General features: G+C 38.0%; 1 protein-coding gene across 3 annotated transcripts; it reads right to left on the reverse strand.

Moving 5' to 3' along the window:
* Positions 1–637: 637 nt before the first annotated feature.
* nlrc3 (NLR family, CARD domain containing 3) lies at positions 638–16,186 on the reverse strand. Of its 3 annotated transcripts, none has more exons than XM_055057930.1 (19): positions 16,084–16,186; positions 12,744–12,947; positions 9,806–10,069; positions 7,776–9,522; positions 7,557–7,643; positions 7,288–7,371; positions 6,576–6,659; positions 6,413–6,496; positions 6,244–6,327; positions 5,235–5,318; positions 5,055–5,138; positions 4,371–4,454; positions 3,994–4,077; positions 3,495–3,578; positions 2,560–2,643; positions 2,394–2,477; positions 1,917–2,000; positions 1,424–1,507; positions 638–1,241 (listed from the first exon to the last, which is right to left on the reverse strand). In XM_055057930.1, the coding sequence occupies exons 2-19, from the start codon at positions 12,865–12,867 to the stop codon at positions 1,151–1,153; spliced, it is 3,405 nt and encodes a 1,134-aa protein (XP_054913905.1). In that variant the 5' UTR covers positions 12,868–12,947; positions 16,084–16,186; the 3' UTR covers positions 638–1,150. The 3 variants fall into 3 exon arrangements, with proteins under 3 accessions (XP_054913905.1, XP_054913902.1, XP_054913904.1); XM_055057927.1 differs by having other exon boundaries at positions 12,744–12,885; positions 16,084–16,166; XM_055057929.1 differs by having other exon boundaries at positions 12,744–12,882; positions 16,084–16,162.
* Positions 16,187–16,712: the final 526 nt, after the last annotated feature.

Below are 16,712 nucleotides of genomic sequence, written 5' to 3' on the forward strand. Positions count from 1 at the left end.
AGTATTTGGTAAAATGTTGACTCTGATCAGAACTTCTTATTCAATATTTATAATGGTTTCATAAAGCAAAAAAGTATTTGGTCAAATGTTTGTAATTGCGGGTTAAATGACATTTCCGGTATTTTAAAGGCTAACATGAACAAATTAATAAAAATAAAGTTTTAAATAAGAATTTTCAATATAAAATATCGAATATGAAATGCTTACAGGTATGCATATGGATGAAAGAATATAGTTAATGAAAATATATGCTGAAAAATTATGTTTTCAGTCTGAGTCTGTGTGAACAGCATGTGGCAGCAACTCCACAGGATCTCTCAGGCTATTCAATTTTCCAAATGCTTCATCATTTTAAAAGATATGCCTTTTAAAAATAAGATGAACCATTAAGTATAGCAAAATGAAGCACAATGCGAAAAATTAGATCTACAGATTAATACAATGATAAAAATACTGTTTTCAGTTCTTTTTTTATTATTGTTAATAATTATTATTTAAAAAAACATTTGCATAAATCATAGCAAAATATGGTAAACAAAAATTAGCTGCACTATTAATACAATAGTAAAAATGCTGCTTTCGGTTATTTATTATAATTAAGTATTTCAGGAATACTGGTATAAATGCTAACAGGAAATGCTGAAGCGCTAAATAAAAAATTTGTTGCGCTTTTAGCTCAACAAATGGGGTCAGGAGGTGTTGGTGCCTCTCCAGCTGACGTTCTGGTTTTACAACAAGACATTTTCCCATGGAAAAAAGTCCTATAAATTCATAAATATTGTATTTATTAAAATCTGAATCTTAATGACTCGAATGATTCACGTTTTACTGGTTTTTACAGAAATAAATGTGGTAAGAATGCTGGCTTTGTCTGACAGATTTTATTTCTTTTCCTCAGATTTTAAGAAGCAGTTATACATAAATAACTATTTTTAGCTTAATGTGGCAATTTACATCTATAACACACAAAACATACAGGATGTGTAAAAAATATTAACATCCAATTTATAAAAAAACATCTTTTATACGTTGATATTTCTGCATCAGCCATCAGTAAGAGAAAACATGGAGATCAATAATTATTGATAAATTTCTACATGGATAGTTTGACGAAATGAAGCCTGAAAATCTTGGTTTTTCTGCTGGTTGGTTAGATATCCACCACGCAGCCGGGAGCGCTGGCTCGTATTGCATCAGAAATGACCTTTGCCCCGGATTCACCAATACCATTTCCCTGCAAACTGGAGGGAAAAAAACTTTATTGTTTCTGATTAATGTGACGTTTTCCTGTAAAAACGTCACAAACACTTTTTTAGAAAAACAATGAAATGTTTTAAAAGTTGAACATGTTAAGAAACAAACATTTTTTAAACATATGCCGGCGCAGGAATCACACAGGATACTTTCTGGAGGAAAAACTCACTTGATGTAAGCCAGCTGGTGGTTCCCCTTCAGAGCCGTAGCGATGAAAATGGCTCCATCCATCCCCAAGGAGTTTTCCTGCAGACTGAGAGAGAGCAGAAAGTTTATTTCATTTCACGTTAGCGAGATTTCCACTCATTTTTACTGCCATAAATCAGTGCAAACATTGCAAAATTTGTTGTGAATATTTCTAAAGTAGCACCACAAGATCTGTTGTGTTGCCAAAAAAATAATGAAAATCAAGAAAACAATTGTCAAATTGTGGATGGATGTTTCTGGAAAAGATGTTTTGTGTTATTTAATATTAATAGGAACCTATTGAATGCAGAGACAGATATTTAAATAATCTCCATTGGTTCCTAGTAAAGTATGTTCATATTTGCAAGAAAGAAAAATCATAAATTTCTAATTGAACACCATGAAAATGGTTAAAGAGATGAAATAAAACAGCAGAAATTCAAAAAAGGGTCCAGATTTGAAGAGTTCAGACTTACTTTAATGATTTAAGGCTTCTGTTGGATTTCAGAGAGTTGGCCAGAGCTTTGGCTCCCTCCATTCCCACCGCATTCCCACGCAGACTGACAACAAACAGCAGAAAACACAACATTTATTCAACAAATACATAAAAAAGGATATAAATTATGTTGTATTCCCAGATTATCGCGACAGTTTGAATAAATATGCAACAAAGTATTTTTGATAAAAGTTACATTCTTCATGTTAAACATCTAAAATTTGAGAATAAAAATTGTTAAATGATGGAATAGGACAGATAAAGTTTGTGAAGATTTAATGCTAATGATCTAGATTTAATCCACATGGAAATGAAAACATTTTCATTTCCCATTTGGAAATTTAATCCAACTTTTGTTGCATGTCCTCTGAAGACTAATAAATAAAGATTACAAGAAATCAACAAAAAAAAACTGTTTTGTTGATTCAAGAGAAGGAAAGATGAAAGAAAGACTCACTCTAATGTTTGGAGCGTCTGATTGGACGTCAGAGCGTCAGCCATTGCTATGGCGCCGCTCATCCCCGCCGACACGCCCTGCAGACTGAAGGCAGCAGGAAGCATCATCAGACATGTTGCAGCTTTTCATCACTAATAAAACAATTTGCTGGCACTGTCACACCAACCATAAGGTCTGCAGAGACGCGTTGACCTTCAGAGCTTCAGCAAGGTGAATCACTCCTTCGTTCCCGATGGTGTTTTCCTGTAAACTGGAACCAGAGATGAAAACACACACAAAGAGGGTCTGTAGTTAGAAACCCGATTAACAGAAAGACACGCTCAGCAATAATTCCTCTCAAACTCAAGAAGAATGGTTGAGTTTGAATAAATGACAAGTTTCTACTAGGAAGTTCAGAGCGAATCGATGTGACAAAACTAATCTGGGTTGGTCTGTCACCAGAAGAATGAAAAAAGGAGTTCATTCTTCAGTCATTTTCATTTTGTTATTTATTCATTCATAAATGTCTCAGTTTCATGCTAAATATTTAGATTGAAGCTAAATGTTACAAGCCAAAGATCTAGTTAGTAAGGTATATTGGGAAGCTAAATATTTAGTTAGCAAGCTAAAAATTTTGTGTCCACTGAAATATTTATCTCCAAACAAGCTAAATATCCAGTTAGCTCTGAGCTAGCTAAATGTTTAGCTACAAGATAAGCATTATTAGCAACATATTTAGCTGGTAAGCTAGCGTTTGAAGCTAAATATTTAGTTAGCAAGCTAAATATTCAGTTTTAACCTAAATAGTTACATCTGAGCTAGCTCAGTGTTCAGTTAGCTTTGAGCTAGCTAAATATTTAAGTTACAAATTTATATTCAAATTGTTTTCAGATAACTATTTAACTCTAACCTAAATATTTATTTGGTAAGCTATAGACTGAAGATAAACATTTCGTTAACTAGCTAAGTGAATTTGCATAATAGCTAAATATTTAGCTCTGAGCTTAGCGAGATAGCTTCAAATTAAATACTTAGCTTCTAACCAAATATTTATTTTGAAACCGTGACTTAAGAATGAAAGCATGACTTGTGAAATGAGTATTTTCTGTCAGCCGGTCTCACTCCAGGAGCTGGATGGTGGTGTTGGAGAGCAGCGCCTGGGCCAGAGCTTTGGTCGCTGTCGACTTTATGAAGTTCCACTGGAGGCTGGAAAGGAGAAAAGTGAGGAGCAAGTCAGAGTTTAGTCTCTGTAGAAACCTTCTAAATTATAGACTGCATCTTATCCATGTGTATTTTTTTAATCGTGGTGGCTGGTACTCTTGGGGCCCCTGGTGGTGCGGAGGCCCTTAGCAGCTGCTTATTGGGCGCACTTACATTTAAATTTAAATACACACCAAAATATTCCATTTTATTTTAAAATGCACAATTTTTCTTCCACTTTGGCATTAAAAACACATTGAAACACAACAGGAGTGAAAACTTTTCCAATCCCCAGTACGCTGACATCTTAGAGACATTTTTTATTTCAGATGTAGGTCCAGCTTCGATTGGACCTACATCTGAAATAAAGTTTGAATAAACATGAGATTTATGTGTTTCTTGTTTTCCAAACTGAACTTACTGCAGAGACGTGAGTCCTTGATTAAACCTGATTGCTCCAGCAATTGCTTGAACCCCGTCGTCGTGTAGCAGGTTAGCTGTGAGACTGGGATGCGCACACACACACACACACACACACACACACACACACACACACACACACACACACACACACACACACACACACACACACACACACACACACACACACAAATTCATGACTGATGCAGTGAGACGAGATGAAAAAGAGAAATCAGGTGTTTCTGCACAACAGCCTCCTGATTCCTCTGTGTTCTTGAGTCTTTTTCAAGTTTTCCTAAATTTGACCTTCACTAGATAAAAGTAGTGGATGAATTAAGCAGCTGTGGTAGATTTTGTGTGAACATGTTGAGGACTCACTCCAGGTTCTGCAGAGAGTTGTTCTCCTGCAGAGCGTGAGCCATGTTCCTGGCTCCCTCCACCCCGATGGAGTTCTCCCTTAAACTGCAGGAGAGAAAAGATTCATGTTGGCATCACTGCAGCTTCCAAATAATCAGAAATAAACAAGACTGCCAGCAAATTATTATTGTAGTAGTTCATTATTGTGATGATTCATCGATTAATCATCAGAATAATCAACTATTCTTTTATTTATATAATCAACAGAATAACTGATTATTATGACAATTATTTGATTAATCAAATTAATCATTTTAGAAATAAATAAAAAATACAAACAATGAAATTCCCTTTAAAGTATTTTTTTATTTTTATGTTTTATTGCCTAAAATGCAGTCACAGCATTTTTTGGTGCAGTCCAGAGCTGCTCTGAGGTTTTAAATCATCAATAATTGGATGAAAAAGCTGCTTTTTTCATCATTTGAACCAGGAAAAGTAAATACTGCCACTTCAGAAGTTCGAGGTAGAAAATATTCTTCAAACAAAGAAAAATTTTTTTTATCACAAATGAAAAATGTAGATTTTTTTATGTCCTGTTGGTTTAGTGTATTTTGAGTCTGTGTACTCCAGTTAATCTGCCGATTAGATTATCAGGACAGTCGATTAATCACAGTCAGTCAGCTGCAGATGAAACCCAGTTCTCACTTCAGGGAGACGAGGCCCCGGTTGAGCCGCAGCGCTTTGGTCAGGCCCGTCATTCCCTTGTTGCTGATCGAGTTGCTCTGAAGTCTGTGGAAAGAGGGAAAATGAATAAAATTGTCATTAAAGCAGCTATCTGTTTGTAAAGGATCAGCAGCAGGTGTTTCTGGCCGATAGGATACTGACTGAAGCGACAGCAACGTGTGGTTGAAAGTCAGAGCTTCAGCCAGAGCGACGGTTCCTTTGTCCCCCAGTTGGTTACTGCAGAGTCTGCACAGCAGAGGGAACAAATTCACCTCTCATGATTAAAAACAAAGCTCTTCTGCTGCTATGAAAGAGAAAATGTTCTTTGTGTGAATGCAGGACATATTCTGCATTCAAACAAGCTGGATACTCTGCACCACATTATCCAGTCTTAACGGGGATTTCATGTTAAAAATACATGAGTGAATCACAGACATGCTAAATGCAAGATCTCTGATCGTCACGCTGAAACATAAATGGTCTTTTTGTTTTTGTCTACCTGAGAAACAGAACAAGGTCTGAAAGAAATGAGGAGATAAAGGTAAAATCTAGTTTATTTTGATCTTTTTTTGTCTTCTCTGGTTTCCCAAAACACTTTAAGACACAGAAAGAGTTTTATTATTTCCAGCCTGCTTCCAGTTTTCTAATTGATTAGCAAAATGCTTCATGCAGGGAGCAAATGCAAATATTCATCAATCAATCATTGTCATTCTGTCTGCAACCCTGAATATGAATAAAACTCATTTACATCTTCAAGAGAATAGAAGTTACACCAAACAAATCACACAGCTGCAGTGCTGTTTGTCCTTAACATGGTAAATAAAACACAGAGAATAAATCATTGTGATCAAGTTGTTTTCATTTTGTACAGAATGATACTTGCTAAATGTAGCTAAATAAACAGAACAGAAATTATTTTTTCTTTTGTTTCTTTCAATAAAATGTTCTGGTTTTGATAGACTTGATTGAATTTGTGCGTTAGCATTAGCTTCTGCTACATTCGGTGATTATAAAAGTTATTTTATTAATGAATATATCTAAGTTTAAGCATCAACTGTCATATATAACAGGCTGTAAAATCGACTGGCATTCATGAACCGATGTCTGGATGAAAACTTGGTGGTTCAGGATGGATAAATAAATTAAAATGAGTAAAATTAAAAAATATTACATCAACTTTGTAAGAGTTCGGTTTGTCTTCAGCGCCTCTGCAATCCTCTTGGCTCCTCCTGCGCCGATTGTATTTTTCCGCATGCTGAAAAAGCAAATTGGAAAGAGAACATGCAGCATATTTCACATGAAAATGACTAAAAATAAACTGTAAGCAGGACAAAACTGACTTTAGAGACACAAGTTTGCGGTTGGACTGCAGGATGTCTGCGATGCCCTGAGCTCCTTCTTCCCCGATGGAGTTATTCTGCAGGCTGACGATGGAAGCAAAGTCACTAATGTGCAAAATGTGAATTTTAAAAGTGTGGAAAAACGTTTTACTGTTTCACTCACTTGATTGATATCAAGGCTTGGTTCATTTTCAGAGCCTCTGCCAGAAACTTTGCTCCTTTTGATCCAATGTTGTTGTTCTTTAAGCTGAATTTAAAATAAAGTAAAATAATTTATGGATATAAAACTGAAAGAGGACAAACATATGCACAGTTTACTCATCCAAAATCACATTAAAAGCTTCATAATTATGCGCTACAAGCAGTTAAACCCAAAATTATTCACATTGTTTGGACATTTTCACACAGTTTTGTTTCTAATTGGACAAAAATCTCATAAATATTTACAATAACAATGTAAATATTCTCATAAATTCTATTAGATTATGATATGGCCAAAATTATCAATCACATTTTTAATCAATCAAAACCTTTTTACTGTATTTCTCAAATTCTGTTTTTAAACCTCTCGGAATCTTTTTTCCATTTTTTATCACTTTAATCTTTAACTATATTTAAATATCCTTGGGGTTTGAATAGTCTTTTATTTAGTAAAATAGTAATAAAATTAAATGTATATTTGCCGTTTATGAGTGGAAAATTGTAAAATAAACCAATAAAACAGCAAATAGTTGCAGTTTTATTAGTAAAACTCCAGCTATATTGGAGTTTCACCAATAGAGGCAATTTTTTTCTTTCATCACTTCAATAACAGATTTAAAAATCTTAAATTACAGGTTTGGGTTGATTTCACAGGATGTGAATAAAAGCCTCACTTGATGGAGGTCAGTGTTCGGTTCACCAGCAGGGCGCGGCTCAGGGCTTTGGCTCCTTTGTTGCTGATGTCGTTGTCCGCCAAACTGAAGAGAAGAACAAAACCAGCTGCATTTATTCGATGTAATCAGGCAGATGTGTATTTCTAGCAGAGACGTTCACTAGTGATTTTGTCTGAGTCCAAGTAAAATCCCAGGCATTTGAGGAGCAAGTCCACAAATTATCCGACTCAGCGGTTCCAGTAGAGAAAACCTTTCCAGATTTATTTAACCTTATTTTGCGGATGTGGCAGTCTTTGGCGCTCAGGAGGCTCCCGAGCAGCTCCATGACGTCGTCCTTGAAGTTATTATTCTCCAGCCTGTTCAACGGAAACGTTCACTGTAAAACTGTGCAGATTGGAATTACAAAAACAAATGTGCTAATTGGAGACAAGGCAATAGGATGAAACAACGTTAGAAACATATCCGAAAGGCTTGATGTCGGAACTGACCTGAGATGGGTGCAGTACAGCAGCTGTGGGAGCAAACTTTTCACCGTTGAGTAGTTCAGACATCCTGTCAGGTTGGTTTGTTCGCTGCACTCTGGAGACACATGCAGGAGGAAACCCAGAACCACACAATGTGGCCGCGTCAGTTTCCCAGCCAAGCTGCCCTGCCGCAGGTCCTCCTCTACAGTCCGGAGCAGCTCGCTATGTTGCAGCTCCTGTAAACAGTAGGCCAGGTTGACGGCACGGAGGGACACCACCGAACCCACGGAGGACAGGAGGCTTTGCAAAAACCCTCCAGCCCAAACCTTCTGGCTTCCATCGTCTTTCCCGAGAGCCAAGAGTCCAGCCAGAGGTTTTATCGTTGTCGGGCACAGCAAGCCTGTCAGGAAGCGCACAAATAGATCCAAGTAACCGTCTTCGGCTTGCTGCGAGTGTTGGAAGGCACTTCTGAAGTGATTTTGGAACCCAATCTTGGGCCAGGACATTGTGCTCTCTGAGAACAGGTCAAAGATGGCCCGCTTGGAGGAGACATGATAAAACATAGCTGCAAGGAACTCCTGCAGGGTGAGGTGTGTAAATCTGTAAGTGGTGTGTATGGTAGACTCCATTCGGATGAGAACTCCAACTCCAAGGCTGCACTGAGTCTGCAGTAAGTCTATCCCGTAGGCCCTCAGGTCCTGCTCGCTGAACGTGTATTTGTGTTTCAGGAGGCTGTAGAAGGCCAGTCGTCCAAGGTTGCCCAGCAGTTTGCGATTGGTTGCATGATGCTGTTCAGATTTCACAGGCTCCCTGCCTCTTGGTTCACCTACTTCTGCTTTCATGGAGCAGAAATGGGCATACAGCTCAGTGCAGGTCTTAGGCAGGCTTTCCTGTGTCCCGCTCTGCATGATGTACTGCAATGTCTCTGCTAGCATCCAGCAAATGCATGGTATGTAGCACATCACCATTAGTATCTTATGGGCCTCCAAGTGTGCCCATATTCTGGTGGCGAAGTCGTTCTCGGAGAAGTAGTGGTTCAGAAAGATCTGGATGTCCGCTGGGCTGAATCCCGGGATTTCCGTGACCCGGTCCACCAATCCGCCTGGGATCAGGGAGGCGATTCCTGGTCTTGACGTCACCCACACTGATACGTCTGGGAGCAGATTCCCTCGGATGATGTTCGTCACTAGGTCGTCAATGGAAATTTCCTTCTTTGGGTCGTTGCAAGGAGCCGCATCAGAGAAATTCAAAGTGCTGCGAAATTCGTCCAAACCATCGAAGATGAGCAGCGTCCTGCAGGCGTCGTTTAGGACCAAACTGGGTGCTGGCAGATGCGGGAAAGTCATTTTCAACAGCCTCTCTGCAGAAATTTTCTCCAGACCGTTGAGCTCGCACAACGTGAAAGGCAAGACAAAGTGTATGTCTGGACACACAGTCCCTTGGCACCATTGTCTGATGAAGTGTCGCACCCAGGTTGTCTTGCCAATTCCAGCCACTCCCACTGTGAGCGTCACTCTGGGAGGCAAGCTGACCCTTGTGAGGGGCTCGAAGAGCTTGGCAAGGCCCAGCTGCCTCAGATGGTTCCTCCTCCCTCCTCGAGTCACTCCCACCTGCATCAGATCGTGCTCCTTTTGCTGGAAGTCGGAGAGTCCGTCGACCATCAGTAAACTCCTTGAGGAGATGTTCAGTTTGTGGCAGCTGACTGAATCTCTGTCTCTCTGCTTCTCATATTGCTGCAGCAGCACCTCTTTGTGCTTCTTCACTGTGGCATCTAAGGAGAAAGGATTTGAGTCAGTGTCACATTTTCAGTTACACACTTCTCAGCCTCTTTGGTGCAAATCTCAAAACTACAATCTTCAAATCAATGCAGGCCACTTTATTGTCAACAAGACGAATCAATTTTGAGAAACAAACTGGGTTTTTCAGGTAATCCATGATTTGTATAAACTGTTTTGAGGAACACGGTTTCTGTTTTACTGATGTTGAAAATGATTGAAGAATTGCACCAAAGCGATTGAGAAAAACGTAATGAGACATTTCAGAAAGCCTCTGACCGTAGCTTAAGATAAGCTGGGCAACCTCTGAGTCTGAGCTCTCTATGAACGCCTGCAGCGCGTCCGAGCTTTGGCTTTCCTTTGCAGTGGTGATGGAGGTGAGCATATTAATCTGGTCCTGTAGCTGGCCTGCTCCCTTAATGCTCGTCTCTTCAGCTGACGTCAAGACGTTCACATTTCTGAGGTGCTGAAGTATTTCCTCCAGGAAGGAATGTGAAACGAAGCTCAGCAGCTGGTCTTTATGCTTTTGGATCCAGTGCAGCTCTAAAGCAAAAACCAAACACTGACTTAGTTCACAGTCAATAGGAATTTAAAATGATGAAATCTGCTAAAACTAAATACTTGCTAATGAGCTCTGAAAACCGCTTTGCAAAACTGTACAAATCTTTTGGCAGTAGTCGGAATTACTAATTAAGCTAATTAAAAAGTTAGCAATGCTAACCCTAAAGCACTACTCATAGATGCTAAAGTGCTACAACAACATGCTATTTAGCAGAAGCTAATGCTAAAGCATTAAAATCCCACAATTTGTCAATATCGCCCTCATTTGGGTCACATTTGCTGTTACACACCAACAGTTTGCGCTTCAGGAAATGACCTTTGACTCGGTTTCAGTTTTATAGTTTTTGATTTTCTGTTACATAAATCTACTCTAATGACTGTTTTTTTATTGATTACATTTCTTTCAATGAAGTTTTCAAGAAAAAGAATGGAAGAGAATGTGAGGAGAGGAAACAGCTGTGCAGTCTTCATCCCTTTCAAAATAAGAGCATGAATATGAACATAAAAGTACTTCAAGAATTTCTAACAGTTGCTAACCAAAACCTCAACACAGATGTCAAACTTTGTTCAGCTGAAAATCAATTTAAGAGAAGCTAAGAAGGCTAAAGTTAGCAAACATGCAAAATAAAAAATTAGCTTGCCTATTAGCGCATTAGCATAAATTTACCCACCACTGCAACCAAGTGAATCAATGCTTCAGAATTTATATTAAAAATTAATTAATGAGAAGCTAAGTGCGCTAAGTCAGCAAAGTTAGCAAAACGTGCTAAATAAAACATTAGCTCCCCTATTAGCGCATTATGTTTTTCTTGTCTTGTTATTAGAGTCAGTTATTAGTTTGACTGTCTAATATAATTTATTTGTTGGTCGTTTATCACAGTATGTTGAACATCATAACACGGTTTTAATTACAAAATTCTGATAATTAGTGAGTCGTTAACTAAAAGATTTCATAAAATAGAACAAGTTTCAATTTTATAAATGTATTATTTATTTATTTAGCATAAATATGGCTGAATTACTGCAGGTATAGAAAATGGATGATGAGGTTAATCACAGGTGATTCAGGTTTGAGATTCTTTACATCATTTAAAAGCATATTTATGAGGATTTGAGTTTTCTGTGTGTTTATTCAGGTTTCTGTGTCAGATGCTCCCAGTCTGATGCCTCTCTGGGTATTTAATCCTCCTGCCCTCCTGCCCTCCTGCCTCCTGCCTTCCTGCCCTCCTGCCTTCCTGCCCTCTTGCCTCCTGCCTTCCTGCCCTCTTGCCTCCTGCCCTCCTGCCTTCCTGCCCTCTTGCCTCCTGCCCTCCTGCCTCCTGCCCTCTTGCCCTCCTGCCTTCCTGCCCTCTTGCCTCCTGCCTCCTGCCCTCCTGCCTCCTGCCCTCTTGCCTCCTGCCCTCCTGCCTCCTGCCCTCTTGCCTCCTGCCCTCCTGCCCTCCTGCCTCCTGCCCTCCTGCCCTCTTGCCTCCTTCCCTCTTGCCTCCTTCCCTCCTTCCCTCCTGCCCTCCTGCCCTCCTTCCCTCCTGCCTCCTGCCCTCCTGCCCTCCTGCCTCCTGCCCTCCTGCCCTCCTGCCCTCCTGCCCTCCTGCCTCCTGCCCTCCTGCCTTCCTGCCCTCCTGCCCTCCTGCCCTCCTGCCCTCCTGCCCTCCTGGTCGCTGCTTGCCGTGTCGGTTGTTGGGTTTTATGTCTCTGGTTTTTTCTGTGCTGCCTGGATTTTTCTATTTGTTGTTTTCATCATTAAACTCTCATCATTTTCATCCTCACCACTATTCATACGTCATCTTATATTTTCTCAGGTTATTTTAGTCTCTTATATTTCATAATAAAGTTTTAAATGTGATAAAAATGCAAAAATTGGAGTAAATACGTTTTTTTGAAAATCTTTTTTCCAAATCTGACAAAAAAATTTTTAAAAAAAGAAGAAAATTATCCACCAAGTATTACTTCAATATTTCAATTAAATTTCTACTTTCAAATGTGTTCAGTTACAGTAAACTGATTTCCTGCCATCAACATTTTCTCAAATACACATAAATCCATGCATATAATAAATAATGTATTGATGGGGTTCAATAGTTTCTTTAAATCTTAAAATACAGAAATATCTTTTGTATTTGGACTCCAGAATGAAAAAAATGTCAGAGTTAATTATAATAAACATCTGGTTTTAACAGGAAAGGAAGAAAAGTTTATGTTAGCACCTGTAAGCTCCGCCCACTCTGGATTTCCATTTTCTGTCAAACATGATGCAGATAATCCAGAAAAAGTTTTATTCACATTAAAGATTAATTTCTGCATCCAGAGAGATTAAAGTGAAACCTTTAAATCCTGTTCAGTAAAAACCAAAATGAATCCTGATGTTTTTCTAAATAAATCGACTTTTTGTCTCATTAAATCAGAAACTTCCTGTCTGTCCTGACATCCAGCAGTAAAGTTTTAGTTCTCTTTATTATATTGTTGTAAATATTCAATACAATAAAGTAAACGGTCCTTAGAAAACGATGAAACTTGATTATTCAAACTGAATCAGATCAGAAAACCTCAGAGTTCATGACAAATAAAAGTCTCTTATTTCCACAGTTAATATAAAGTTGCTTCTGTTTCATCTCCAGGCTTCATTTGCTTGTGTGAACAACAACAATGCGGTTCTTACGTTGCGTCTCTGTGTGCGTGGCGGCGCAGCAGGACGTGGACTGCAGGTCCATGTAGCAGTCGTCCTGCCACATGATGCGTTTGCTGCGGTCCATGAGCGAGTCGTAGTGCTGCTTCCTGTCCATCACAGCAGGACGGCGCTGCTGCCGTCCATCCACACCAGATGCAATAAATAATATATGAATATATGTCCTAGAGCATATATCTATATGTGAAAAAACGTAACAATAAAAGACAGAAAAGAAAGAAAAACATAAAATAACAAAAATCCAACTTGATTCTTAGAAAATCTGATTATATGTTGCAAAAATGTTTCAACTTAAGTTTGTACAAAATAATTTTAAAAAGCATCAAGATGATAAACAGGAACAGAACAAAACAGATGATGTGATTTTTTAAATTCTTGATTAATGCTGGGGTCTAAAAGTGATCAAACGAACGTTTCCAAACCGAACAATTAATGTCGGTCCAGCAACATGTTGACGTTTCCTGGTGAGCAGAGCTTAGTTTGGATTTTATTTTTATGTTATTCTGTTTTCTTTTTGCTCCAAGCCTTCATGATCAGATCATCGTTTTTCTGGGCTGAACTGCAGGAAGTTGCGACGCGCCGTTCTGAATATCTCTGATGTTTGACCTGCTTTCTCTCTGAGGTCGCGCCGATTCATGACCTGCGGTTCGAACCGCGGCCAAGCTGCCAGGCCGTTGCCACGGAAACCAGGCGGCTGTTTCAACACGTTGCCGTTGCTATGGGAGCCAACGTGACGTCAGAGATGGTCGGTGAGTAAAGGTCATGGAGTCAAAGGTCATGGAGTCAAAGGTCATGGAGTCAAAGGTCATGGAGTCAAAGGTCATGGAGTCAAAGGTCATGTTCAGCTCTGGTTTGGTGTTTCAGTTTCTGAAATGGTTCCAAACTGGTGGGATGATCTTTCCTCATCTATCCTGTTTTCTCTCCACACAATTCTTTTTAAATTATTTTGAGGCAAAACCTGAAACTGCTGCTGAATAATTTCCATTTTTATGATTCATATTTTTTCTCCTTTTTGTTTGTCTTTCTACCAAAACCTGGAAGTTAAAAGTCTGGTATTTTTTTCCTCAACCAGCTCTTATTTTGAAAGATAATTGTGTTTCCAGAGGTTTTATAATTTGTTTTATTTGTTGTTTTTCCTTATTTTGGATATTTAAGATGTTTTCCAGTTCCAGTATTAAATGTTCATTGAACGTTTATTGATCTTTTAGATTGTATTCCTGCATTTTTTATCATATTATCATTATATTATTTGAAAATTTTTGCTCCGTTGATTCGAACGGAATTTATTGCAACAAACTTCGTAACATTTACTTTTGTAATGTTTTGGGGAAAAATGCACCATTACTGTTTACTTTATTCAAAAATTCACACCTGCAGTTTTTGTTAAAGTTTTATATCAGAAGAAATTAAATTAGATTTCTTTATTTTTTGCTTGATTTCATTTTTCAATTCTGTTAATAATTATCCTGCTCAAAATAAAATTTCCACATAAACTTATATTTTGCTGTGTCTGATGATGTTGTTTAATATTAAATTATTGATTATTTGATCAGTTACTCAGTTCAACATCGTTACCAAATAATGTTTTTGTTTTTTCTGCTTGAATTATCATTTTTTATTGATGGTATTTAATATGCTACACACTCAATTATCTGTTTTCATTCTCTGTGAACCAGAATAATCAAAATTACAGAAACTAATAACTCAAAGGTCACCGGTTCAATTCCCTGCATTTGTCCTGCAAAGCTGCTAATAAACACAAAAAAAGCCCAGAATATATTTCACTTTTCACAATATTCACATTGTTTTGTGCAAAATGCATTGTTTCACTGAACTAAAGCAGTTTATTAATGAAGCAGAGCATTACGTGTGTTTATAGTGTCTGAGGTTTTACTGAGGAAACCAAAGAGTCCAAGTTTAAGACGAGAAGGAAACGGCTTCAGCTTCTCTAAACGGCTCAAATTGAAACAGAAATCGAGAAAAAATGCGAGCAAGACGAGAAAAGAAGAACAAAAACGGTAGGAAGTGAAAAAAGCACTGCAAAGTAAACTAGTGCATATAACCTGCTGAAACACTGCTTTAAGTTATTTTGTCTTATTTAAAGTGTCCTGAGATATCTGGACCAGAAACTGGACCAGAAGTAGTTGGTGCGTCGTTTATTTAGCTCTAAGGGAAATCTACCAGAGTTTTGTTTAGTATTTTAACATCCATAAATAATTTTGAGGGCGGATCACTGCAAAAACGCAAAATCTTACCAAATATTGTTGGTCTAGTTTCAATACTTGAAATGAGACAAAACTAATGCAGCTTTTCAATAAGACACAGTTTGTTTAGAGTCAATAAAGCCTCCATATTGAATGGAACCATTCAGTCATAAAGTCGTCATAAACGTCATATATAACAATGTTTATAACGATGTTTATAACGATGTTTATTACGATTTTTATTACGATGTTTATTACGATGTTTTGTTCATAACTCTAAACAAGCTGCTGTAAAGTCACTTCAGATTCAGTTTTGTCTTATTTCAAGTGTTTTCCAGTAGAAATTAGACCAAAAATACTTAGTAAGATTTTGTGTTTTTGCAGATTTGTCCATTTATTTAACTTGTTAAACATCTACTTTAAACTTTAGCTTTAATAACATGAAGCCACATAACTTTTATAGTTTAATCAGTGATACTTTTGTAACAAATGTTTGTCAGATCATGATGTCTTGGTTAATGTCAAATTGTCATAACAAAGACACTTTGAATAATGACAACTTTAAAAATGAAAAGTGTCATGATTTACAGAGTGACACTTTCTGACAACAGTCATAAATATTCATGAAGCTGTACTCATATTTATGATGATGTCATGTTTTTCATGATGTCATATTTATAACGATGTTATGATAACCCATCAAATAAAATGTTACCAAAAATATTAGCACACCTGAAGTACAACAAAACCAACTTAAAAACAACTTTCCAGCAAGATATGGTAGCTTGGTTTAAGTCAATAATTCATTAATATTGATAAAATAGTATTGATTCCATTGGCAGATTGTTTTCCTTATAGCAATACATTTTCCCACCTTATATTTTTTCATTAGTAGTAATGACCTATTGATAGGTGACATTTATCACCTATGTCTTGGTGGAAAGTTGCTTTGTCTCATTACCAGTGTAATAAGATGCTTCCAACAGAAACTTGACCAAAAATACTTTTGGGTTTTTGCCTTTTAAGGCCATTGCATCATCCACATCATCGTTCAAACAAACGGTACAGAAATGTTCAGGAGAATTAACTTTAAAAACTGAGCGACTCACCATGAGTTGAATCAAGTTTCCTGGAAATGTGAGGAGAATCTTGATCCTGCAGGCAGAAACTCCATGAAACACAAACAGCAGAAAGTCTGAAAACGTCTGAATTGAGCAGCAGCTCAGGGTGAAGTCAGCAGCTCTGCAGCATCTTCCTGTCTCTCTGGTTTCCTGTGCTGCGGTGAGAGCAGGTTCAACCGTGAAACTAGAGAGAGAAAACACGCTTTGTGTCTGCGCAGGCCTCACGACCCGATCCCAGAGCTTAACCACGCGTGAGCTGCATGTTGCAGGCTGCAGGCGGCGCCAAACCGCAGCTCAGGCCGCCATGATGGATGGTTGAGGTTCAGAAAGGAGGCAGAACGTTCTGCTGTACCAGAAACACGACACAAAGGTTCCCGCCGGAACCTCAGTGCATTGAAAAAGCTGTTAAAGAATGCAACTCTAACAAAATAAATGTTTGCAGCGTGTAAAAGTCTTTGCCCTATTTTTGATTTTTTTACATAGTTATAAAATAAACCAAGAAATTGAATGTAGTTTTTCTCAGCTGTAAACTAAACTCATCAAAATGAACAGAAATAAAAACATTTAAATGTATCATTTACTAATTTCAGTTTCTGAACTGAATTCCTGTAATTCAG

The sequence above is a fragment of the Poeciliopsis prolifica genome, unplaced genomic scaffold (genome assembly GCF_027474105.1).
Source record: "Poeciliopsis prolifica strain line A6 unplaced genomic scaffold, Auburn_PproV2 SCAFFOLD049, whole genome shotgun sequence".
Taxonomy (NCBI): Eukaryota; Metazoa; Chordata; class Actinopteri; order Cyprinodontiformes; family Poeciliidae; genus Poeciliopsis; species Poeciliopsis prolifica.

Excerpts from the sequence above, each read along its gene's own strand:
- nlrc3 (XM_055057927.1), bottom strand. Across the intron at positions 9,523-9,805 it reads CCAGCTTATCTTAAGCTACG|ATGCCACAGTGAAGAAGCAC; the intron begins GTCAGAGGCTTT and ends CTTTCTCCTTAG. Across the intron at positions 5,139-5,234 it reads CACACGTTGCTGTCGCTTCA|ACTTCAGAGCAACTCGATCA; the intron begins GTCAGTATCCTA and ends CTCTTTCCACAG.